This window comes from Poecilia latipinna, unplaced genomic scaffold, assembly GCF_001443285.1.
Source record: "Poecilia latipinna isolate Pla-1442-1.1 unplaced genomic scaffold, P_latipinna-1.0 Scaffold636, whole genome shotgun sequence".
NCBI classification, from domain to species: Eukaryota; Metazoa; Chordata; class Actinopteri; order Cyprinodontiformes; family Poeciliidae; genus Poecilia; species Poecilia latipinna.
In genome coordinates, this window is record NW_015113252.1 from 131541 (window position 1) to 158559 (window position 27019).

The 27019-nt window shown below is 39.4% G+C and overlaps 1 protein-coding gene across 1 annotated transcript; it reads left to right on the forward strand.

Annotated features, from left to right (window-relative positions):
• The first annotated feature begins 80 nt into the window (after positions 1–80).
• cilp2 (cartilage intermediate layer protein 2) lies at positions 81–21318 on the forward strand. Its single transcript, XM_015043492.1, has 9 exons — positions 81–886; positions 8523–8600; positions 10248–10517; positions 10663–10845; positions 11289–11444; positions 13073–13390; positions 13731–13839; positions 14698–14855; positions 18775–21318. Exons 1-9 carry the CDS (start codon positions 823–825, stop codon positions 21189–21191), a joined length of 3753 nt encoding a protein of 1250 aa, XP_014898978.1. The 5' UTR covers positions 81–822; the 3' UTR covers positions 21192–21318.
• Positions 21319–27019: the final 5701 nt, after the last annotated feature.

Genomic DNA, 27019 nt, shown 5'->3' on the forward strand with positions numbered 1-27019 from the left:
GCAGCATCTGGCTGTGGCGAGAGCGAGTGGAGGAGATGGGGGCAGTGAGAGCGAGCCACAGTGACAACTAAAGAAAATGTAGTCTTCATGTATACTTAAGCAGACCACAGCTATATTTAATGATGGGCATTGAAGCCATTTTGTACATTAAAAAAAAAAGCAAGATGAGATCATAATAAGCATAGATTATTATTATTATTATTCTTTTTTGGGATGATCTAATTTTAGAGAATGCTTCACTGTTTAACAAGATAGAGACAGGAACCAGAATGGAAGTTTAAAGAAGGAAACAAACATGTGCACACACCTGTTCGCAGGACAAATATAACAACTCTGTTGCAAAGGAGGCTCGACCCACGAGTAATAAAAGATCAAATTCCTAAATTAAGCTGCGGTTGAGTCAGAAAGATGAAATATGAGATATGGATTTGAACAAAGGGGAAAGCAAACCTCTTAGTTTGTTGGCCCACTGACTGTGTGCATCTTTCTCCCCTCTACCCCGAGCAGGCCCTCGTCGTTTCTTTTTTCGTTTTTTTTTTCTTTCTGGACAATGATATGGGGGACCCAGATGTTAAATTCCACTAACCAATGGTAAAGAGAGAGGGGCTGGATTGGTGTGCACTCCTGATGCCCCTTCTTTTAAAAAGCTCCTGTCTCCAACCCACACGAGGAGGAGACACGGCGAGACTCTGCAGGACCGGCAGCATCACCCACACCTGAGGATCCGAAGCCCACTTCCCCTGACCAAGTGCAGCAGAACCAGTTGTTTGCTTCTTCTTCATCTCGTATCCATGACGACTCCGTGATCACACCATCAGCACAATGTTGGAATTAACTAAGCTGCCACTACTGCTCTCTTTTCTGGCCTCAGTGGCTCTAGGTCAAGGTAAGAGAAGACTGATTTAACTTTTTTTTTTTATGCATTTGTTATCACTGAAAGTTAAAAGATGAAGAAACGTAAAAGAAAACAGTGCTGGGAAGCAGAAAAAAAAAAAAAACTTTGGGGTTAAACATTTTTCATCTCCTTGTCATGTCTCATAATAAACAACAACAGACGGTTTACGACACCGCTCACATGTGCGGACCAACCGAGAGAGACTGTAGAGGTTTTTCCGACTTAACGGCATTCCCTCGAGGATGTCAGGGCAGGACTGCTTCAGACAAAATGTCTGGAGGACGATGAGATAAACTTTGTGTGTGTGTGTGTGTGTGTGTCCCAGATTGAACTGTGAACCTGTAAGCTTATACATTAAGAATTAAAAGCATCAGACATGTTCATGTAAACAAATCAAGAGCAAACGATTGTCCAGTTAAGACAGTTTAGATATTCAGATGGGTAATAACGGCTGTGGAGATCTGCAGGGAAATTTGTGAAAGTTATTTACATTCTTTCAGAGAGACAGTATTGGACTCTGTGGTCACATTCATTACTCTCCTCATTTGCCCTTAATTGCTCGTGTGAAAACAAAAAGCTGGTTTCAACCCCAGTGCGATTAGCGACATGTGGGGATGAATGAGGGGATCATTAAAACTTGCCTTGTGGTTTAACTCACAGTTAAAAAAAAAAAAAAAGCGCAAACAAAGAAGACAGGCTTTAGTGTATAACACATTTCAGCAACAAGGCAATTCAAAGGACTTTACACCATAAAAACATAATAGAGTAACCAATTATGAGACAAGCAGTAAACATTACATTACATGACCCAACCAAACAGCTGCTGCGTCATGCTTTTTTTTCCCTTACCATCCCAAAATACAAAACACAATCTCAGCTCTGTCCTGCTCACTCGTTCATAATAAAACGTACGATCGTGTGGGATATGGCAGGCAGTCGTAAATGTTGAAAAAAAAAAAAAACAATCGTGTGGAAAAATAGACAAAACTTCACCAAACGTTATCATTTGACACCTACCTCTTTTGTAACTAGGGGCACAGTCAGCTCACCAAATGGGACAAAACTCGATATCTGGGTTCACAAAAACAGTAAGAGAGATTAATTTAACGAGATTTGAGGAAGTAATAATGCAATCACTTTAGAACGCTCCTGTGCGGATTAGACAAAGCAACCTTTTGTGGTGTCGATGGCTGTCATATTTTAATGCCAAAAAGCATCGCAAATCGCATAGAAAAATGGTCACATAAATCCTAAACTGTATTTTGAAAAATCTCCGTTCAGTGTCGAATCATTCAGTTTAGCTTCGATTAGTCAAAATACTTTGGACTTAAACCAGGGTTGATCAGATCTGGTCCGAATTTATTTGAAAAAACGTCTAAAACCTAGGAGCAATAGGAAGCTCTGAAGCAGAGACCAACTTCTTGTGTGTAAGATATCAAAAGCTGTTCTCAAGGTGATTGCAAACTATTTATGTCTCGTCTGTCTTTATGTATCTGTTTCTGCAGAATGTTGGGTCTTATTCATTGCCTTTGCTGTCAGTCAGCTCACCGAAGTATTTATTATCTGACTCCGTTAAGACAACAGGTCAGACTGAGAATAATTGCCTACCCTCTTACTCCAAATTAAAGTCTGTCAAACATAAGCATACAGTTACAAGTGTAAAGCTCTCACATCAATTTCCAGGTCTCATAAAAATAGCTTGAGCTTACTTTACCAGGCCAAGTCACACGGTGCCAGCAACCAGACAAAGCTGCCACCATGGTGAGGCTTCGCACTCATGAGGAGAATTGTGGCGTTGCGATCTCGTGCCTAAACACGTCGTTACGTCACTTCCTGCTGTTGTTCAGTTTTTCCTGGTCTTTGGTCCAGCTTGATTGCATCTGACAATTACAATTACCACTTAACACACGAACATCACAAGTGCTCTCCCGCAAATCTCACCTCCTGCTGCTTTGAAAGCTCACCTCTCTTCCCGAGTGTCACTTTCTATCCTCCTTACATCTGTTTTCCATTATTATTATTATATATATATATTTTTTTGTGAAGGCGCTGGCAGTTCATAAAGGCAATCGAGTGTGAATAGACCATAATAGTCTCCACATCTTGTGGGACTTTGAGGCCTTCGAGTCGTAAATGTCTGGCAGAGGGGTTTGTGCCATATACTGATGAGTAAATCACAAGACCAGCCGACGGAGAAAGAAGATTTATAAACGGTTGTTCACATTGATCTTGACTGAGCAGAACACTCTGACCCTAAAATGGATAATAAACTTTTAGGTTTTATGCCACGCTTCTTTAGCGGTACATCCCCACATCTTGTGAGAAGGTGGTACGTCTTGGCCTTATTTCACTCTCGAACGCGGCGCAGGCAGGCCGTCCCCAAAGACATAAACCCGGTCACCTTGGAAACAAGGTGCAACGATCACAAAGCAAGTGGCCCATTTTTTTTTTTTTTTTTATACACATCTGCTGGCTTTGTACTTTCCTAACTGAGAAAATGGAATAAGGGGGGAAGTGAAGGAGCACAGGTAAAATGGCTTTAGCGTCCTGTTTTCCAACTTTGCTGAAGCGGCCAGCTTGCCGAACGTTTCATGCGATCCGTTCTGCTGCTGCAGCAATGACTTTGCAGAACGTCTCCATCTGTCTGTTCGTCTTCATCTGCTCTCCCTTTGTTTCTGATCTGTCTCTGCTTCAGGTATTTCTCACAAATACTTTCCCCACCTTTTTTCTCTTCTTTTTCCTCACTCCATCAAATTCTGCCCTTCACCTTTCTCTACTTATTCCTCCGTCCTGCTCCATCAAACACTATCCTGGCTTTGTTCTCTGTCACTCTCTCCATCCCCCCTAAACCGCGGAGATTTATGGCCTATTTTTTCTATTTAAAGGTGGCAGCTGTTGCTGAATGCCCACCGTATTAGAGGAGTTGCTCTGGAACTACCACCCCTTCACATGAATCTTCCAGTCCTCTCTCCTCTCCACATAACTTTAGGCAGACACCAGGGCTACTTCTCCAGATGCTGACCACTGTCTGTTCCAAACACAAAGCCGTCTGGCCAGATGAATTAAATGACTGAGACGAGGACGTCAGTGGATCAAAGAAATATAAATAAATTCACATTAATTTATTTAGTTCTGTGTCGCATTTTTAAATTCAATATTTTCATTTTCCCATACACACACACACACACACCCACACGTGTCCAGAACATATGTGAAGCTGCTTTAGTTCAGCTATTTCACTGTTTTGACCAGAGGTTAAAACTTGAACCTCTTAAACAATGTGAGCAGCTGAACTTTTAAACACCTCCCAGCTGTTTCAAATCAGCAAAAAACAATACAGTGTTCACTGAATACCTAATTTTAAGTAATTAAAAAAATGTATCCAGTCAAGCGGTAAGATTGACAGTTGCTGTCTAGCTTTATTTGCAGTTGAATGTGAATGGGAAACAGTGTTTTCAAGCAGTTGGGACATTTTTTAAAAGTAGATCTCACATCCAGAGAAGAATTAGCAGCAAGTTCAAACCTGGGTCTGGCCAAAGCACCAGTTCTGATGGTGTTTTAAAAACAGCCTTCTACTTTTCCCATGTGAAATATTAACAGAGTCTGACCTGATATGAAGTGATATGGGCAGCTGGGGAGTTAGGATGGGGTTGAATAACTATGCCTTCTGATATAACTTCTGTATTTTTATAATCTGTTTTTGTGATGACTTGCAGTAAATTAAAAAACTCATCGCTTTGTCTGTAATCGGAAAAGCGTTTACGATTGCTCAAAATGCACAGGTGCTGTTTCTTTGGTAGGAATGTTTGATTGTCACCCGGTTTTATGTGTTTCCAAGACGTGAACAGGATGCTAGTTGGCTATGGTAGCTGTCTAGCTACGGCGATAAGACTCAGGAGATTAAAACTACTGCTTTTCTAACTTAACACAGATGCTAGCTGTGCTACAATGCTGGAAATTCAGTCGATTTCAGCTGTATTTCTATTTCTACCTTCCTCTTTTATTGTGCTATGCCAACTTCATTTATGCTATGCTAAGAACATTTTTATCTCTCTCCATATAAAATGCCTTATTTGTGTTTTTACTGTTAAATAGCCTTGTCCTTGGTCCTTTCTCTGTCACATGAGAGAGTTGGAGCCCCTGGCATTCCTCTCTTCTCTGTACAAGTGCATAAACAACTCTCATATGAAAACATAAACAGAGCATTGCATGCACAGGCTCACACAGACAAATCACTCTCGAGTCGAACATAAAACACTTTTGTACAAACAGATTCACCAAGTAGGACTTTTTTCAGTTCAAGAGTAGTTATTGTGTTTAATTTTCTGCATCATGTAGGGATTTTTAGTATTATATATAGAATCCAGACCACCTATTTAGGTCTTGTCTGTCTGCCAGCTTACATCTGGCAAAGACATACCTCCCCAATATGAGTGAAAACATTCTGGGTGCAATTTTAAAAAAAAAGTCTTTCATTTTCTCTCCTTGGGAGATTTTTTTTCTTCTTTTCTTTTCTTTCAACATAATACAAACACTGGAAACTCCCTCTCAAAAAATGAATGAAAGCAAATCTTCACAAAGTCACAGACGATTACGAATGGAAGATGTGCCTGGGTCCAGCCAAGCCGTAAACCACTATGATGTATAGTTGGTAAAAAACAACAATAGGCTCTGTGGCTCAACATGAATCCACACTTAGAAGAAATCCGGTTGCTAAAAATTATGTTGTTTGGTGTTTTGCAGCCGTCCTTCTGTCACCAGTGAAACCTGAAACAACTTTGCATTGTTGGTGATGCTGATGTATCTTGTTACCTAATCAATGTTTGCTTAGGGTCATTTGACTATGGATGTTTAGGCCACCTGAGGTACTTTAAGTGAACATACCAAATGTCATTGCAAAATAACCTTCATCTTTCATTTCCATAACCAATATTTGTCCCTAATCCAAAAAAAAGTGAACCCAAATTGCCCTTAATATAAACGCAGCACGGATCTTTTAATAGTCCTACAAAAAGTGGTGTCCGAAGACATTTTGAATATGTTCCCAAAGTTAAATAAATTAAAAGTATCCTAAAAGCACAAATGAAAAAGAGCAGACAAGATATACTTCAGTGGCGAGGCACCTCCATGAGTACGTGTCGGAGAGCGAACCGTAGCAAAAAGTTCGGCAGGAAACAATGTTTTCATCGAACTATTGCGTGTGCTTCTCCGAGCTGATAAAGTTGAGAATCGGTGCCATCTTGTGGATGAAATGGAGTCCAATATTGAAGGGTGTCTTAAGAAATTAGAACAAAAATTTGCAAGATACACCAATCAGAGAACACAAGGACTTTCAGAGATGGAAAAATACTTGGGAGGAAATAACTCAGACACTGAATAAGGAAGAGTTGAATCGTGGAAAATGAAGGAATTTGTCACGAGAAATATAGGAAACCAGTAACGCTTGACCGTGAAATCTCAACCGTCTGTGGACAGTGCACGCGGGTTTCATGTAGAATCTGCACGGCTCACAAAATATGCACAGGACACCCGAGTACGTGTGAGCCTGAAGCGGCAAATAGGAAATCATAAATTGTAACATTTCTCCCTGGGGTTTGAAAAGCATGTGCTACTTGCTTCTTGATGAGGTTAATTCGCTCACATACCAGCCACATGAAGCAGTAGCCCTGCGAAAAGCCTGTGGCCTTTAAAAAGTGTTAATATGTCAGTCAAAAGCGCAAAGATCCCGGCGCACTGGGCCAGATCATATACCTGCCATGAGTGAGGTCAGCACTCCAACAATTGCCTTTCTGCTGCACCTAATTGTGTTTCCCCTCTTAACTTTCCTAAAACTATCAGACACCTTGTAAAACCAGAAGACTTGTTTTGGTGTTTGGTTTTCAATGTGAAACATCTTGAAACAATAATCAGGGGGCCAAGAACTTGGCCGTAAATTAACTTGGAGTTGGTGTGAGGGGGAGTAGCGCTGTTATGTAACAGGCAGAAATGCTTCTTTAGGATTTCTTGGAAACAAGACTGCGTGCGGAGTTGAAAGGATCATTAATGGCCGCGGGTCTGGGTCTCCGAGCTAATAAGCTAAGTGAAAAGTTGTTTATGTATTCTGAGCTACAGTATCGCAGAGGGAAGAAAATGTGTCATGCATCCTGCAAGCACTTGTTAAATCAGCAAAGACCAATACATACATAGTGTTGGTAATCAGCGAGCATGTGTGTAGGAATGCAATAACGACATACAAATCACTGCAGAAAAAGAACGATGGGGAAAGTATTTGATTCCACCCACTGAACTAAATCTGCAGGCAGCAGACACAGCTGCTGAACACATCAATCTGAAGGCATTTCACTGTGGTTCTCAAGTCAACCCAGTAGTTCAGAGACACAAAGCCATATGGAAAGCGTACAATGGCTTTTTAAAAACTAAATTAAAAAAAAAAAAAGAAAGAAAAAAACAAGAGCACCAGCTGCCTACCCAGGCCAGCCTAAAAGAGTACATTATGCAATTCCTAACATCCAGAAATGTTACTAAAAGGTTTTAATGGTTGAACCAAAAGAGCTGGCATGATAATAAAGAGCTGAAGCATGCTATAAAACCAGAAGGGACATCGATCAATACTAGTTAATGAGCTGGGATTCTCTGCTCATAAACTCAGCAGGGATTGTGCCTAATACACACGCACACACACACGCACACACACGCACACACACACACACACACACACACATGCGCGTGCGCTCGTATACATGGTGAGAGGCAGCATAAGTAACTTTTTGTTTCCGTCACGCACCATGACATTTGTTTTTTTCTTTCTAGTGGCCCAAATATAACCCAAACAATTGACGTCTTTTGCAACATTAAAAATTAGTGGTGGAGAATAAATGAATCATTACACATTATGGCATGGAAGAAAATGTCACCGAGTCTCATTTAATAAATCAAAGAGCCAGAAACATCATATTTCATGTGTTGTTCTTATTTATTACACTACTGGCACAGAAACAAGACGTTATGAAACAGCAAAGTCTGAGACGTGTAATAATTGCTGCATTTATGTGTATAAATGTAGTAAAAAAAATGAAATGTGTTAATGTTGCTTAAGATAGCTAATTTGCATAGGTTTGTAATGAATGGCAAAATACATAACTTTTGGCATCAAAATATTTGTTAGACAGCAAAAAAATAAATAAAAAATAAAAAATAAGCAGAAAAGAAATAATATATTTCCACAAATAAACAATTTTTTCCAACACAGTTTTTTTTATAACAATTTCCAGTTTGATACATATCTGAGCACTGGTTTGATGGAATTGAAAATTCTTCATAAGAATCCAAAATGACCCTTTTTCTTTCAGCAATGTCGTAAGTATAATTTTAAAGGAGTTACAGTTACAAAAAAAAAAAAAAAGAATCACTGCTATGCTTACTTTGTTTTACCCTGGGGTATTTCTGAATGTCCTATCATTGGTTTTTATAAACATAAAGAAAAAAATAAAGAATTTTAACTAATAAAGAGTTAATTTATTGAGGGTACATCTGTTGATGTACAAGGGACCAATAGGGCTTCATGATATATTGGGGTATGTTGGGGTATTGATGTAATGTTTTTTTTATTCTTTTACTTTGTGTGCAGGATTATTAAGGACCAGGAACCCATCAGACAGGAGCAAAAGAGTGGTTTTCAATACGTTCACGGACTCACAAACAACAGGTATCATGGCAGTTTTTTAAAAAATTTTTTTTTTTTTTTTTTTTTTTTTTTTTTACATAAAACATATCTCCAACATCTTCTTGTTTGAAATCTGTAAAGACATTTATGCACTTAATCTCAAAATCTTTTCGTGGGTTTGGTATTTTTAACAAGTGGTTCAGCACGCACCATCTGGGAGCAGACCTTCCCATTTTCACTAATGTGAAAATTTACATAAAACTCTAAAATTACCAGTACTTTTCACAGGGCTGCTGCAAATCCAAACACTTTTTACTTGCTTCACTTGATGTTCACGACTCCATCACAAGCTGAAAAGGCTAAAAGTCAGCTCAGCACATTTTTAATGGCACTAATTTCCTGCAAAAGTAAGCAGCCAGTGGCTTAAAATCTACGCCCAGGGAACACTTCACCAAATATGTCTTATTAGCAGCGACAAACCTGCAGTGAGCATGAGAAGAAAGGAACAATTGCTCTTTTATTAGGACTCCTCCCTGCGTGGCACTGATTGAAGACGACAATAATTGGAAGGAAATCCACTTGCGTCAAACATTAACTTCACGCCTGCATGAAATAACACAAGGCTCTAAAAGACATGAGATTTTCTCACTGTTCATTTCAAATTTAACTAATCCCCAGCGTACTGTCATCTTTAAGGACTGCACATTTTTAAACATCTACAAAGAGTTTTCCTTTTTTTCAACATTCCGATTTTTTCTTTCTTTTGAAAGATCATTTTTTATGGCATGGAATAATTTGTTTAAACTATGTTTATTAGGAAGTCCATTGCTTTTATTCCTTACGTTTTCTTTGAACAATTCTTAAGGGTTCACTCTATACGCCACAGAGTAGAAAAACAAAACATTACATACTAAGCCCAAGTCAATTTTTGCACAAAAGAAAGGAAAATTGTGTTATATATATTTTTTTTGTAATAGTGCTTCTTGAAAATAGATGTTATTGCACTAAATAGCCTGATTATTTTTCTTTAAATGTTGAGCTGATGAAAAACTTCCCAAATCTACAGTGAATGGAGTTGCCTGCATGCAGTCCTCATCTCAACCCTACAATCACCTTAGATATACGCTGTTTGTGCCAGACTGAACAACACGTACACACTGGGTGATTTGACGCAAACACTGGTTAAAGGCCTGGATGCCTTCTCACAGCAGCGGGTGAGAAGAAAGTAGCCGGCTGTTGTGGTTGTTTATTGTTCTCTCATAACCAACTAAGGCCCTCCTTTGAGACATGAATAAATTGTTATGCTGCGAATGTATGTTTTGCCAAATTCCTACCATCCAATCCACTAGGCAACACAAAACAAGAGTCATTAGCTGAATAACGTGAACAGAATTGGCAGAAAGGATCTGGCAAGTTTTACACAACCCGTACCTCATACTCAATTTCGCTGCTCAGCCCTCATATTGATTTTTCTTATGTTTGAAGGGGAACATGCTCTCTGGCGGTTTATGATTTATTGCTAAAGAGGCACTGTTACAACAACAAAAATAAAAAAAAAAACAGCAACTAATCAAAAACAAATGCACTTTTGTGAGTGAAGTATTCCTGCTTCTTTAGATTGGATGGTGCTTTTCTAAACATTTCTTTTCAAACAGTTGGTTTCCATCAGTTCTCTCTGCGCGTTCCCAGGTGTGACTGAGTGGACGTCTTGGTTCAACATCGACCATCCTGGTGGGAATGGAGACTACGAGCGCCTAGAAGCAATTCGTTTCTACTACAGGGAGCGGGTTTGCGCTCGGCCCACGGCCATGGAGGCCCGCACCACAGACTGGGTGGCAGCTGCAGACACCGGTGAAGTGGTCCACTCCAGTTTGGAGAAGGGCTTCTGGTGCATCAACAAAGAACAGCCGTACGGTCGAGTCTGTTCCAACTACCATGTTCGCTTTCAGTGTCCTCCAGGTAGTCCCCCCATAAGAGCAGCTTGTTGCGGCGCAAGCTGTCACTCAAACGTGTGATGTTATATTATAACTTGTCACATAACTGGCTTTTTCTGGTACAGAAATTGGTGAGTGATTTGAAATCTTGAGATCTGTTGTGTGCGCAGTGCAGAGCTACTGGACCGACTGGAGTGAGTGGGGTCCCTGCTCCACCACGGTTTGCAATGATGTGGGAATCCAAGTTCGGCAGAGGAAATGTGTGAGCGCTCAGCCTATGCCGCTTTTGTTCGTACCAGCATGTATAGGACACCATGCGGAGAGGAGGGAGTGCTCCACTCCACCGTGCGCAGGTCAGTCAGCTGTGACGAGGATTATCCTTACACCTGGCCAAAATTACTGAGCCATTTAGAGAAGCCAAAATGGATTTGGGTTTGTGATTTAGTCTGAAATGAGACTGTGTGATTCATCGGCAGGTTAAACCGTAACACTGTCAATGCAGCATATTGTTGTTCCCTTTATCTTTAGCGTTCAAAAGTGCTTTTACACGCTCTGTTGACTATCCCTTTTGAGTGGTATGCTTCTAAAAAAAAAGCTGACAGACTTTACTTCGAGTAATCGTCCGTGATATTAGTACTTCAACTGGAGTTATAATCAGCTTAATGCTCAAGATACAACAGATTGTAGCAAAGTGTTTTCAGCCAGCGAACACCAATGAATGACTGGCAAAAGTACCGAAAGAATTTACTGAAAATAAAGTACTACAAATCCCTCTAATCGCCCGTTTCTTATGTAGCCAAGTGGAGTCCTTGGGGCTCCTGGGGGAGTTGTTCAGTGACTTGCGGTGGAGGTCGCAGGACAAGGAGACGAACTTGTGTGAGAACCTCAGAGACGGTGCAATGTCCAGGACGACCTGCTGAGGTCCAGAAATGTGGAAGAAGTCGATGTCCTGGTAAGCTCCGACTGTTTTCGATATTGTATAAAATGTCTTTACACGATTTTATGTTAAAAGATCACTTTTAAACAGGAGAAAACCCCAGCAAAATCTCTACAATTTTTTTTTAAAAAGTCAAACAACACAGTTCTACTCTGAAATTGAGATAAAAATTGACTTTTTAAAAACTATAAATCAGTCAATCCTATTTATTTAGACACAATTATGGTCCATAAAAAAGCAAGAAACAGAACAAATAATAAAGTATTATTATGTCATCCCAAGTGGGAAAAACCTTCCTGAGGCTAATTATGTAATATTCACATTTCAAATAAGTTCATTTCTTATAAAAATATTTTCGAAACCTTATGCAATTGACAGTCCGTTTGACTTCAATATATATATATATATATATATATATATATATATATATATATATATATATATATATATATATATATATATATATATATATATATATATATATTTATTTCAGTAATAGGAGCTGGGCATGTTTCTAACAGGAATGAAAAAGGGAAACAAATGATCTTCTGGGTTTGTTTAAGTTACCAAACTGTTGCTAAAATGCAGCAGCAAATAAAACATTGTTTTTAAGGGTTTGGTGCTGCCAGAAGTCAAGAAATTGGACGAAACGACAGCAGCAGACTGTCTGATAATATATATATATATATATATATATATGTTTACAGTTGTTAATTGGGAGCACACTGACTCTGTTGTTATTAAAGCCGTGGGACCTTGTTGTAGTCACTGACATGCCAGCACTTCATTCAGGTCGAGCACAACAATCGACGCTGTGCACAAGTCCAGAAAATACTGCAGGCTTTCTCCAAGAAGTAGTCAGGAGTTTTTGCTAGTTAGGGGAAACGAAGCTCGTTTGTTGTGGCAACGTTTTGCACAAATAATGCTTTTTCATCCACTTGGCAGAATGGAACTTTTCCTCTGAAATCCTCCCTCTTAAAACCAAACCATTTCCAGGCCCACATCTTGCAACAAGCCCCAAACAATAAGCTGCTATGATGACTGCCAAGCTGCTCACTTTTAATAAAGCTGTCCAGCTGAGGTGCACCTGACCATGTGAAATACAAACCAAGTAAAAATAAGAATCTTGATATGACTGACAGTTTGTTACTATAAACCCATATTATTGTGGTATTGACAAATATGCATAACATTATCACATTTTAGATTTTTACTCAAAAGAGGTTGACCATATACAGTCATAATTAACTGATTTGACTATGTTATTGAGTAACCAAACCATTTCTAATTGTAGTTTTCAATTTGTATCGCCCTTATGAGAGTGATGGATCGTCCTCTATTAGCTTCCATGCCATGACTGTATGTGTTTTTTCGTAATTAAAAACATTTCCATTGAAGTAAACTTGTTTTTTCTTTTTTTTGTAAATAAGGGAAATGTCAAAGAACTTTCTTTCAGCCAGCTGACCAGCGCTATGCAGCAGCAGCTGCATTCCTCTCTCATTGGAATGACTTTAAGACATAGAAACAATGTTATTACTAACCGTAAACCATACATTTTCTTTGACACTGTGATTCCAGATGTTTTACATTTCTATTCTTCAGCACATTTCTCACACTTTACGTACTGTATGACTTAACAACAGCCACGTGCAAGCTGACGTGCTCCGAAGGCCATCCCAGTGAGGACTGCAGCATTTGTGTGTGTGAAGGCCACATGCTGTTCGGAGACATCCAGACCGTGACCGGAGTCCCTGTGGCGGGGGCCAGCGTGGCTCTGACCAGCCACCCCAAAGTGATCCGGACTCTTACAGACGTGAAAGGGCAGTTCACTCTATCGGGAGTCTGCTCCTCCGGCTCCACCTCCATTGCCATCAACAAGGAGAAGTTTGTGCCAGCGGTCGTCTCTGCTTCCAGTAACGCCACAGGGATTTCCTGGCTGCGGGCCGTCCTCACGTCAGCTGGTGAGTGCCAGTAGATGGAGCAGATAGATTTGAGTAGGTGTCGTTGGATAAGAAAACATTTCCTGATGCTGATTGTTTTTACTGGGCAAATCCTACTTTCAGACAAATAAAATACCACAAAGTCAAGCCCAGACCACCTACATAGTTGTGAAGAAACCCAATAATATTAGAACTGCGCTGCTTTGAGACTGTAATTCCCTCAGCAACAAGTTTTTAAAAGCCCAGAGACCAATGTGAGAACAAAGTGCGTGTCGGGCTGAGTTTTAAGAGCTCTGTAGCTTCTGTCTCACCACGCACAGAAAACAGGTGTTTAAGATTTGTGCTTTTACACCTTCCGCAGAAAAGCCGTACATCGTGAAGCACCCAGAAGACAAAGTGCGTTACGAGGGAGGAAGGGCGCTGTTGTGCTGCTCGGCTACAGGATCACCAGCTCCTGACAAATACTACTGGTAAGAAGAACAGCAGGTTTATGCAGTAAAACACACAATGGTATGTTAGGGGTGAGAGGAAGGAGTCTTTTTTCAAAGTAGAAATACACTGAAACAGGATTTTAAAAACAAATACAATAACATGCTTTGCGAAAGATCAAATGTAATAGCTAAGGCACACTAAAAATACAGAATTAAATGTTAAATGGTCTGAGTTTATGCAACATTCATCATGCTTTTCTGGATGTACCAACCATTCAAAGTGTTTTTAATTCGACACGTTCATCCAACCTCTCTCTCACATCAATGCACAGATCAGGTTTAAGTACCAATGGGTGCGTCTACATGTGGCAGGGAGAAGCTGGAATTGAACCTGCAACTTCCAGATTGCAAAAAACTCCACTCTTCCAACTGAGTCATAAATACCACAGTGTGAAATGTGCATACAAAGTAACTGTAGAGATTTTAAGAAACAATTGTGAGTTTAAATGATTTCAGTTTAACAGCTGATGTGCCGATAGATTTCTCTTCCTGGTCCAGCAGAAGCATTAACAAATAAAAATGCTAAAAAATTAACCACAGTCGAGCATTACATTCGCAAATGAACGTGCTTGGTTAGCATTTTCATTTCATTGGATATGGTCACATACAACAGGAGGGACTGAATTTATTTGGATTGAATTAAAACAGTAAAGTTTTAGGCCAGCCAGACTTGTAGTAAGAATCATTAATTAATAAAAACTTACAAAACATGAAGCCTTCACCTCCACTAAGAATTGTATGTGCTGACTTAATGAGCTTTATTAAGAAGGCAAAATCTAAACAACCTAAAGTAATCTGTGTCCGTTGTGTCTCTACATTTCTATAAAAATAAACCAGGTACCACAATGGGACACTGCTGGATAAGAACATGTATAAGTATGGAAACGACCTTGTGCTACGAGACCTAAAGCTGGAGCAGTCCGGGGAGTACTACTGCAAAACCAGCAACGCTGCAGGCAGCATCAAGTCGTCCCCGGCTCACCTTACTGTGATTGGTATGTACAGACTTAAGGAAAACATAAAACCTCGTTTCACAATGAAAACGTCTTTCTTCTAAATGCAAATATGAATTCAAGCTAGTTTTTATTCTTTTCAAATTGTCTTTTTATCATCAGTGAAATCACTGATGTGAAAGCAACACACAACATTTTCCGCTAAAAGAACCGATTTGTTGTTGCATGCAGGTGAAACAGGTTTATCATAGATGCAACATTGTTTTCCCATTAAGAAGCCAATTTCCTCTTTATCAGCTCCAAAGGAAAACATTTTTGACACAATGATGGCGAGATGCTAGGTGGGATTATGACTCAGGATGACTCTTATCCCGGTGCATTTGACAATGACGTACTGAATTTTCCACAGGCTCAAGTAAAACCACTGACAGAAACCAAACAACTACAAATAATTTGACTGTATAAAAAACAGCCGCTGCTAAAATTGAATACACCCTTTGAGAGGAATGCCAGACCTGGGCTACGTTCAAGTCATCCATGAGCCATGTCCATGCATTAAGAAGAATCACATAAAAACCCCAGTGCTCGAAAACCCCAGGAAAGACAGAAGTCGGTTTGCATAAAGTGGAAAAAAAGCAAAAGAAAGTAAAAATAGCAGGGAAATCTAACTGAGCTAAGGGATTAGGTTTTATTTTGTTTACATTTGTTTGAAATACAGTCGTCTCATGATGGATTTTTTTATTTGAAGTGGCTCTGGGTACGGAAAACCCCAGACGGCAGGTTTTCTCCAACATGTGGTGCATAAACTAAGCTCTGAATGTTCCTCTCTCCATCAAGCAACACAATTTAGCCACATTAAGGAGGGAGAACTACAGTGCAGTGAAACAGTGTTTGCCCCCTTGCATTTTATATGCTGCTGTTTTAAATTTTTGTTTCACATTTTATACAGTCAAGCAATTTTTTTATACCAGATAATGACAACCTGATAAACAGAAAGAGAGTGATTTTAAAAAGATGATTTAATTTAAGAAAGCAAAAAAAAAGATGTATATGAAACAAATTACCCCTTAAACTAGTTTTATTTTCTTTGACCTACTAACTGTAGATGCTACCCTTAAAGACAATACCTGCTATCAAACATTTCTAACAACGGGCAGTAAGTGTTACGCTGGTGTGAAGGACTTTCAGCTCACTTTTGCCATATTGAAGGATTTTCACTGTCCCTCCACATCTCAATAAGATACAAGTCTGAACATTTTACCAAGTCGGTCCAGAACTGTAATTTGACTCTTTTTGAGCTATTCAAAGGAGGTCTTCGGTTCAATTCAGAATATTTATTCCAAAGGGAAATTATACGTTGTTTTATCATCCAAGTATCTTCAAATAGTGGTTGGATGGTGATGTCGTGGGCAGAAAAGATCTCCAGTAGCAGTCAGTCTTGCAACAGATATGAAGAGGCTTTTAACTGAACGGTAAATTGCCTGTACTTGTATAGCAATTGATCAAATCCAGACGACCCCAAAGCGCTTCACACACTGATGGTGGCAAGCTACTGGTTTGCAACCACAGCTGTCCTGGAGCAGTCTGACAGAAACAAGACCACCACACACCAGCTCCATCAGTGACCACCACCAGCAGGCGAGACAGGCGAAGTGTCTCGCCAAGAACACAACAAAGGAGACGGATGGAACAGCGACTCAAACCAGAAACCCACCGATTATGGGATGAACACCTAACACCGACACCACCATTGCACCAGAAGGCTGTTGCTGTATGATAGATCAGTTTCCAGGCAGCAGATAATATTCCACAGTGAAATGTCCTGGATGATACCGTCAGTTGTTGGCAAGCACTACTAATCCACCTCATTTGGTTTTGCCACTCCTCTTTAAATATTTGTCTGGCCGAATGGTTAGGAAGCCGGGTAAAGAGGCGTTGGAGTCGAGGATATGATCCTTTCCCGTTATGGTTGTTGGAAGAGACGCTTTTAGCTTCCCACTCAAAGCCTCCTTTCCAACCCGTCTGGGATTTGGGTTAGGAGTTCAAGGATTATTTGGGCTTTTGAGATGCTAATCAGCTGCTCTCGGTTGTAAAAACAATATGTTGTAGCCACAGTTATGCATCATAGCAACCGTCTGGAAGTTTAAGAAAATGCAAAAAGTCTTTCCAGCTGCACAGTGTCCAGTTGCAAAGGGAATAATTGTTCAGACATTCAATGTCTGGACCAAATAAATTATGAACAAAGGTCTCTAACAGCACATACCAGTAATGTAATGTAACAGAGCTACACCAACATGATGCCACCATTAGCGTAACATATTCTTCATTTATTTATTGTGCATTTAAAAATCTCCACATTTTCAGGTTTCTGTTTAACTTTAATTTAATTTTATCTGTAGGTACTTTATTTTAATGCAGTTGTTTATATTGCTGTTGGATGCATGTTATATTCAGTTGGGTTTATTTTGTTACTTTACTGCTGTAACAAGGAGAATTTCCTCAGTGTGGGTTTAATAAAGGACTATTTTATTAACAAAGCAATTCAAGGTCTAGATTCTGATGTTTGCATTTCTATAACTAAATTCTAGAGCTTTCTAATTTGCTTTGTATCATTGTTATCGCAACTTCTGAGAAGGTTCACCACTGCTCCATGTTTTCCCCGTTTGTCAACAATGGTTCTCACAATGGTTCACTTCAGTCCCAAAATCTTAGAAATGACTTTGTAGACTTGTGGATATCAGCCATTTTTTTTCTAATTTGTTCTTGTGTTGCTTTATCATATATTTTACTTGACTTCATGCTGTCAAACAAGTTCTGTTAAAGTGAATTCTTAAATCTTCACATTAGAGTAGTTATACCTTGGTGGGATTTGTGAAATTAAATCAAAGAATGTGGTAAATCATAATTAATTAGAGATTATACAAGAGAACTGACGGCTCTCTCATGCAGGGTTTAGTTTTCCCATGAAAAATGAAAACGGAATTTGAAAAACCGCTTTGTATTTACCTTCAAACCTTCAAAGTTAAAACAGTAGAAATCCAAAAGGGAGCAAATACATTTTTACAGCACTGCAGATAGAGCCTATTCTCCATGGTTCTTGTCAGGTAAGGCAGAAGACAAAGCAATTTCCCTCAGGCAACAAACAAATCCCTGCAGCCCAAAGTTCATTGTCACAGGAGACTCCAGCATGCGAGAAGAATAACATCTCCACCTCAGAGGAGAAGTACATGTACTAGTCTTGAGATAAACCATTTGTCCTTGTGTTTACATTTTTAATTTAAGTACTAATAAAGTATGTTAATCATAGTCAGAGCTGGCTCAAGACATAAGTGAAATAAACAGCTAAAACCCCCCAAACCTTTTGTGGCCCACATGAATCCTTGAATTTATCACACAGAATCAGTTAGACAGTTCTCATATTAGGAAAAATGGCAGAAATGCAGCATTTACATGATCATATGCCAAAGGAAGCTTATCTTGTCTTGCTGCATCCATCAATTATTTGGAAATTGAGGGGTACCTAAAAAGAGGATGCTTGACTGCTTGAATTTCAGGATATCAAGTGCAGTAATTATATTTCAAGTATCTAGATAAAAAATTACTGTTTCATTTTTCATTCAATTTAAATGATCTCTAAATACATGTAATTGGAATCTAATCCATGCTTCACTCTCCTGGTTAGATGACAAGAAGCAATTTTCTGTGTGCGCACTACTGAATAGGTTATATGACTTTCTTTGCAGTTCAAATAACCATTATGGATGTAAACACGTCCATTAATTTTATTTTATCATTTTAGGTCTTGTATCTCATTCCTAACAGAACGTCTGTCAGATGCTAGCAAATGAAGAAACTGAAACCGTTGTAATTGAGGCGTTCATCTCTATAACATTTGAGTTGTGAGGACTGCCTCTCAATATTATGACACGCATTTTAACGCTGAATATAATCTAATTCACAGCTAACGGATCGCCGGCATGCAATGCCACTCCCGAAACGCACCTCATCAGATTGCCAATGGACTGCGTTCAACCTGGCACTCACTCCAAGTACTACAATGCCGGTCGATGCCCTCACAACAAATGCCCGGGATCCCTCGACTTTGACATGCGGTGCAGAGACAGAGCTGGATTCTGCTGCGGTGTCCAGGAAATGGAGAGTCGAAACATTGACTGTGGTACCTACAAACTCCCCATACGAGCGGTGAAACAGTGCAGTTGTCAGAAGTGTGTGCAGCCCACCGTGCTGGTTCGTGGCCGAGTTGTGGCAGCCGACAATGACGAGCCTCTGCGATTTGGGCATATTTATATTGGTAAAGATAGAGTAGGCACCACCGGATACCAGGGAGGGTTTACATTGCAAATTACTCCAGACACACAAAGATTGGTGGTGAATTTTGTTGATCCTACTCAAACGTACATTGACACTCCGAAGGTGTTCATTTTTGACAAGAAAAGTGGCTCCATCTATCATAATGTGAAAGTGATGAGAAAGCAGACACCGGTTGATATAAATCCAGGAGAGACCAATTTTATAGACCTTGGGGAAATTAAAGGGGAAGATCCGATAGGGCAACTGGTCATTCCACCCCACTCCTTCCATAAAGACAACGGAGAAATCTATGAGGGGACAGTGAAAGCCAGCGTCACATTTATTGATCCAAGAAACATTACGACAGCAGCAGCAGCCCCTGGTGACCTCAACTTTGTGGATGAAGAAGGTGACATGCTGCCATTGAGGACCTACGGCATGTTCTCAGTTGACTTTAGAGATGAGACCAGCAAGGAGGTTCTTGGAACAGGGGCAGTCCAAGTTCTCCTTGACACGCAGCATGTTAAAATGCAAGAGCACATTCCCACAATGAAGCTGTGGTCTTTAAACCCAGATACTGGTGTCTGGGAGGAGGAGAGTGATTTCTCCTACAGCGCGACAACTGCTGGCGGTCATGGACGAAGCAAGCGTGAGGAGCGCACCTTTCTAATAGGCAACATGGAGATTAGAGAACGCAGGCTCTTCAATTTAGATGTGCCCGAAAACAGGCGCTGTTATGTTAAAGTGCGTGCCTACATGAGTGAAAAGTTCCTCCCGACTGAACAGTTGGAGGGAGTTGTTATCAGTTTGATAAACTTGGAGCCCAAACCTGGTTATTCATCTAATCCCAGGGCATGGGGTCGGTTTGACAGCGTCCTAACCGGACCCAACGGGGCTTGTTTGCCTGCTTTTTGTGATGCCATGAGACCGGATGCTTACACTGCTTATGTCACAGCCATACTGGGTGGAGAGGAGCTGGAAGCAGCTCCGTCTTCCCCTAAGATGAATCCAAACATTATTGGAGTTTCCCAACCTTATCTAGATAAGTTAGACTACCAGCGCTCTGATCATGAGGATCCAGCTCTAAAGAAAACTGCATTCAGAATCAATTTGGCAAAGCCTAACCAGAACAATTTTGACGAGACGAACGGACCAATATATCCTTATCAGAATTTATTAGCTTGTGAAAATGCTCCTGTGGACGCAAACCATTTCAGATTTTTCAGAGTGGAAAAGGACAAGTATGAGTACAATGTTGTTCCTTTTGAGGAGAACGACTTGACAACCTGGACGGGAGACTACCTCTCTTGGTGGCCTAACCCCCAGGAGTTTAGAGCATGCTTCATCAAAGTCAAGATTCACGGCCAGAAGGAAGTGATGGTCCGGTCAAGGAACCTGGGAGGAACACATGCAGAGACGAGGGGCAAACTTTATGGCATTAGAGACATTCGCAGTACCCGTGACATGCGAGAGGCCAACACCTCAGCTGCATGTGTTGAGTTCAAGTGTAGTGGCATGTTGTTTGATCAAGCGGAGGTGGACAGATCACTCATATCGGTGATTCCACAAGGTAGCTGTCGAAGAATTAGTACCAATGGCCTCCTACAGGAGTATCTGATTAAACATCCACCAGTTGCTCAAAACAACGAATCACACGCATTCACCATGTTGGCCCCCGTTGATCCATTGGGACACAACTATGGCATCTACACAGTCACAGACCAGAATCCCAGAGTTGCCAAAGAGATCGCCATTGGGCGTTGCTTTGATGGCACCTCCGATGGTTTCTCAAGAGAGATGAAGTCAGACTTTGGTGTGGCGCTGACCTTTAGCTGTCCAGAGAAAAAAATTAACAGAGAAAGCCTCTTCCAGCGTCTGCAGACCAATCCGGGTCAAACATTGTCTCAGATGGCAAGGGACATGAGGGAAGTGGAGGGTCTGCAGGTGCAGAGATCATCAACCCAGGTCGTGGCTTTTCCTTCAGAGCAGCGGGGAAGGACCCAAAATCGGCGAGCTAGTTCTGCAACCAGAAGGAGAGCATCCATGCAAGCACAACAGCGCCAATAGATGTGTCATGAAGTAGGTTATCTATGTTTACCGTGATGGTAATGTTGAAATGGTCAATGCCTTATTTTTTTTTAATTCCTTGGACACTAGTGAAGACTAATTTGAAGGCCCTACATCTAGACCAGGGGTGCCCAAGTCCAGTCCTCGAGAGCTACCATCCTGCAACTTTCAGATGCATCCCTGCTTCAGCACACCTGAATCAAATGAATGGCTCTATATCAGGCCTCTGTAGAGCTGATCCAGGTATGTTGGAGTAAGGATACTTCTAAAACTTGCAGGATGGTAGCTCTCGAGGACTGGACTTGGGCACCCCTGATCTAGACAGTAACGGTAGCCTGTCTAATCAAAAGTATGACTTGCTTCCTGACAGACAAAAAATAAATAAATAAAAAATGAAAAGACTGAGACATATGGGCAAAATCTAGTGTAGATCATTTGTCTTATAGTAACTTGAATGTTTTGGTTTATTCATTTTGTTTAATTTCTCTTATAAAAGGTAAATATCACTTGACTCTTCATAACTTAGTGCCTTGTATTTATTTTTTGCCTGTGTTCTAATTTTATGAATGAATATGCAATATTAACAGTGGACCTAAGAACCTTTTTATGGGGTGTATATGTGGGAGTTTATTTCACAGACATCTTTCAATGCTTGATCTAAAACCAAACTTTCAAATATAAATACTTTGATAAACCAAAATACTTCATGACTGTAAGCTGCCAATGAACTCATACTTTCAAGATCCCAACATAAGGTCTTGGCTGACAGATAATGAGCCTATTTTCCACAAATTTGTAAACTCTTTCCACCGACACACGGTCAGTTCAAACCAGTGTGGTATGGCATGCCAAGATGGGTAAGAAGGATCACTTTAGACATACTCAATAACGTTTCACCAATAGTAATTCAGCCAAATGTCTGTCCCCACCTACTTCAAATGTGCCAGACCACAGCCGTCACTTAGACAAACATGGATGTCATTAGAGGCAATTCATGCCAGGAAAATGAATTATTGTTGAAGTCTGAAATAATTTCCTATGCACATTCCAGATAAACATACAAACAAACTAAATGAGTATGTATTTCTTTCCTCTTACATTAAAAGACTTAAGTTTTGCATGGTCTTTGATTTGTTGCTGGGGTTTTTGAGCTATCCTGATGTTTGAAGTGCAATAGTGATAATGAAAGATCAAAACTGGAAAAATTCACCATGTTTTAAATTGCAGCACACTGTTAAGTATAGTAGGTAAATGAAACCACTCCAAGAGTATGATTAAAAGTTAATGAATCCTTAAGAAAACTCATATCTAATAACTGGATATAAAGAAGTATAGAATAATTAAATAAGGCACAATATTTTGTGCCTTCAGCTTTGAACCCGAGTCTTTTTCTTACAGCTTTCTTCCATCAACAAAACAGTCCGAGAACAGCAAAAACTCAATATTAAAGGTTTTTCATTGCAATTAATTGTCCTTTTTCTTAATAGGAATAACTAAACTACATTGAAGAATATTGTGACCCAACTAATCAACAAGCCAAATCAAATTAAAATGTGCTAACAGTAGCATAGCTTTAAAATAACCTTAGTACTAGGAGCAACACTTGACTTTTCTGGAGATCAGCGCTGTCAAAAATTTAACTACGATTTGTCCAGAGGTTAATAGAAAGGGTTCAAATAAATATTAACATACTTTTATTTAATAAATAGATGCACAACTTTTTTCTAAACTGGTCCTCCTTTTAGTTGTGTTTTATCCTTTGAGCTATTCCATTATTGAACCTTTAAATCTAAATCTGCCAGGGATATTAATAATTTTGGGCTTAACTTTTCATTGTATGGCTGTTAATATATTTAAAGATGTAATCAGACTGGAACTTGGTATCAACAAATGGATTTTCCTATGTGACTGTGATCAGTATCAGGGATAAAAAAAAGAACAAATATTCATATAAACAAGTGACAAAATAGTTTTATAGTTACAGAGCAATTGTTCGTGGTTCACAAAAAATAGCTCTGAACTGCAGCTCAGTTCAGTTCAGTGAGATTTCTTTAATTGAGCTTCTTGACGGACACATTAGCTTTAAAACAGCAAGCTCAATAGCAAGTAGTGTGTCTGCACAGCTTGGCAAAACTTGCATTATACTTTTTTCACATAAATTATGATGTTTTAATCTTAGTCCTTTATACTCAGCCTATGTTGTTTTGTCCGCTTGAATCTCTTGGATGTTTTGCATCAGAGTTTCATTTCATTGGTAAGGCTCACAATTCTCAGCAGACCGTTTCTTTGTTTAAGAAGCGCATTGCATTGCTGAAACAAAACAAAATTAAAAAATTCACCTTGGCCATGCTGTAAGTGGATACTGTGCAAAACAAACACTTTTGGAGGCTTTGGGCATGGACGCTTTTTGACAAATATCTTTTTAACTTGAAGTCATTATTAGTCTTAAAATTACAAGCCCAGAACTTGTTTATCATTCGCTTAGCCTTTTGTAAGCCCATGGGATAATCTATTCAAGCTGAACTAATTTGCATCCAAATCCAATGGGAGCACCATTGCCCTTGGGGAAACAGGAAGAAGTCGACAAGTAAATACAGGCTTAATGTTAATTAGCAACTAGGACTGGCCTGAGGTCTAGTGAAAAGGTTGTACTTTTGCAAACTTCAAAACACGGTAATTTTCTGCAAACTAACTCAAACTCAACTTTATCACCAACAAAACGCTGGGCCCCGAGTATTATTATAAATGAGTACACCATGCAAGTGCTAACCAGCACACTAAGCATTTGTTTGTTGTCAGTTTTGGCATTACATTTACACATGCTATGCAACAGATGAAGAGTCTATCTAAATTACAACCATATAAACCTACAGATACATTTGGCAGCACTTTACAGATAGCCCTCGTTTCCAGAAAGGCACTCGCAGTGACAGTCTGGGTCATCTTCGCCATTATCGCCACTCTTCACTAACCACAAACCTGTTTGCAGAAAGATGTTTAGAACTCCAGATTAAGACAAAAATCTCCCAGCTCCAGATGCTCGGTTCGCCCAGTAACAAAGATGATAATTGAATCCGTGTGTCAAAAGAGATAAGTCTTCTAATGCAGCGGTGTGTCAGGTCAGTTAAGGCCACTCAACAGATGTACTGCAAATAAAGGAAATGTCAAACTTTAGACTTCAAAAAAAGAAAATAGAAGCGAGATTATCTCCTGATGGATTCAATCATTTCATTCTCTTATTGGAAAGGGGAATGTGGTCTTTGGTCTCACTGTCTGTCACTTAAAGGATCCTGATTTTGAAAAAGTGGTTGCAGCTGAAGAATGCAGCTGTTTTTTGTTTAGTTTTTTCCTGAAAATGCTTTGAAAGGAGAATTTGCTTTGTCAAAAGATATTATCCTGGAAAAAGCCGACTGTGTTCTCCAGCCGGTTCCTATGTCTCGAGAGAATCTAAACAAGTTTAAGGGACCTCTGCAATGTTTGTCTTTAATGGCGTGAGAATGTTTCAAATGGATAAAGTGAGCCTGTTCACACTAACTTGGATATTTTGCAAAACAAACTCACATGTGTGTCGCTCTTACATATCTCATCCACAGCTAGCAGAATTTTGGCTAAAAAAAAATTAGATTTTTTTTTTTTAAGCAATCTACTAGTTTTTGGGATGAACTTGACACCCACTGTTTTACCATTCTACTACAAAAAAATAGAAATACATTATTTCCGCAGCAGTTGACTTTTTTACATTTATGTTCTCCAATTACTGGTCAACCAAAAACATTTCATAAATTGCTATTCAACTCATATTTTGAACATCTGAAAGAAACCAACTCAAGGTCCTTTCTGACAGACAATGAGCCTGTTTCCCACAAATTTCTTTCCACTGAAGATAAACTAAAGAAAAGTATGGTACGGCATCCCAACATGGGCTAATTTTAGACACACATTATAGTGGATTTTCCAACAGTGATTTAACCAAATGTCCATCTCCACTTACTTTAACATTTCAAGACCACAGTAGTAACATAGTCAAGCACAGATCTCATTTGCAGCATAATGTGTTTGAAGCATTCAGTCTGGTAGAGAATGTGGAGAGGGAGCCAAAGATCAAAGATGTCAACAAACCAGTGGAAAATTATTTTCCTATTGTTTATTGAGAAGGGAATATATATTTTTACGTTTTCTTTTTAAATGAAATGCATATAAAAATGGACATTTTGCTGTTGTTCATAAATCACATTGCTGTCACGTTGTCTTTCTACCTTGAGAGACGCACATCTAATCTAATTTTCAAATCAAAGATGTGATGACTTGGGCCTAACTTAAAAACACATTTTAAAGATCCGAATTATGAAAAATTGGTCCCAACAAAAAAGAAAACAGAAGAGAGATCAATTTCCAAACTTCCAACATATCGTTAACAACAACAACTGCAAGTGTTTTCTCTGCCACTAGTGTATGAAAAGGCTATGAAAGTGAAATGGGAGCATTGCAATGGTGGAGATATGAGGCATCATCTTATATCTCAGTTATTACCTGAAGATTTACGTTAGCTACGGCGTTTAGACATGTTTGGAATATCATCCAATGCTTTTGGCGTTTCCAGGTGCTAATGTTGCGTTTCCTCTGCTAAGCCAAACTGCCATGTTTAGGCAACATATAACTTTTTTTTTGTTGTTGTTGTTGTTTTCTGTGAAAGTAAACTTCTCGCTTTAGTTTATGTAGCAAAAATGTCTTGATTTAGTTTACCCAGCAGAGCCACTTGGCCAGCGGGGCATATTGTACTGTATTTGCTTCATTAAGTTCACAACTTATGCAGAACAGAAAACTGGGCTGCACTTGACAGGGGACTAAGTGTGTTTTTAGGAACACACAAAGAATCTATTTTTTAAAGAAAAGGCTTTCTTGATTTGGGTCTGGTTTCATGAGACTCTCTGGTTCAACCCCGACATAACAAAATAGGGTTTCCAATAAAAAACAAAAAACAAATAAAAAATACACAGTCTCATGATAATTATCAGTGAAAAGGAAAATGACTTAGTTTCAGAATACTTAGACCAGGTTTCTTCTCTGTTGGTTATGAATTCCTTTAAGTTGTAAAGCAGAAATCCTAAAAGTTTGAATGAAGAGTTTATCATCAGCAAGTATGAGCAGATTCAGATAATTTCCTCCTTGCAAAGCACAGATGATATCAGTGAGATCATAATTTATTTAGAAGGTAAACCAGGAGCCCTTTCTTCAGTAAATGAGGCAAAATGTGTGTTGGTCACTGGGCCCTGGAAGAAAAAATAAAATAAAATAAACCACTGAAATCTTGACAGCACTCTGTATTGTATAATTGATGCATGATCATGCTGACTGCTTTGTTTATTTCTGATCTACATTTTAATGTGTAAATTGTGTCTTGTATTGAATCTATAATTAAACTATGAACACGAAACTGTAAATAAAGGCGTAAAAGGACTGATGTTTGTCTGAAGGAAGCATTCATTACGAGATGTAAATTACACCCTGGTCGGGTCACCAGTCCGACACAGAATCGACACCAAGTACACCTTCACACCAGCTGACTTCACATGCTGGATTTGGGAAAGTGGGAGGGAACAGGAGGAACCGGATAAAACAATGACAACATCTGAAGTCTAAAACGGGAACCAGAAACTCTGTCACTTTATGCAATAAATAACAGTGTTTATTAACAGAAGTAATCATACTTTCTTAACTTTTTCATATGTCTAGTTACAACAATAATTATTTTATATGACAGATCAGCCTCAAAATGGTGAAGGAAAAATAATTTGTGGTTCTCCTTTCTTTCGCAAATAAAGATCGAA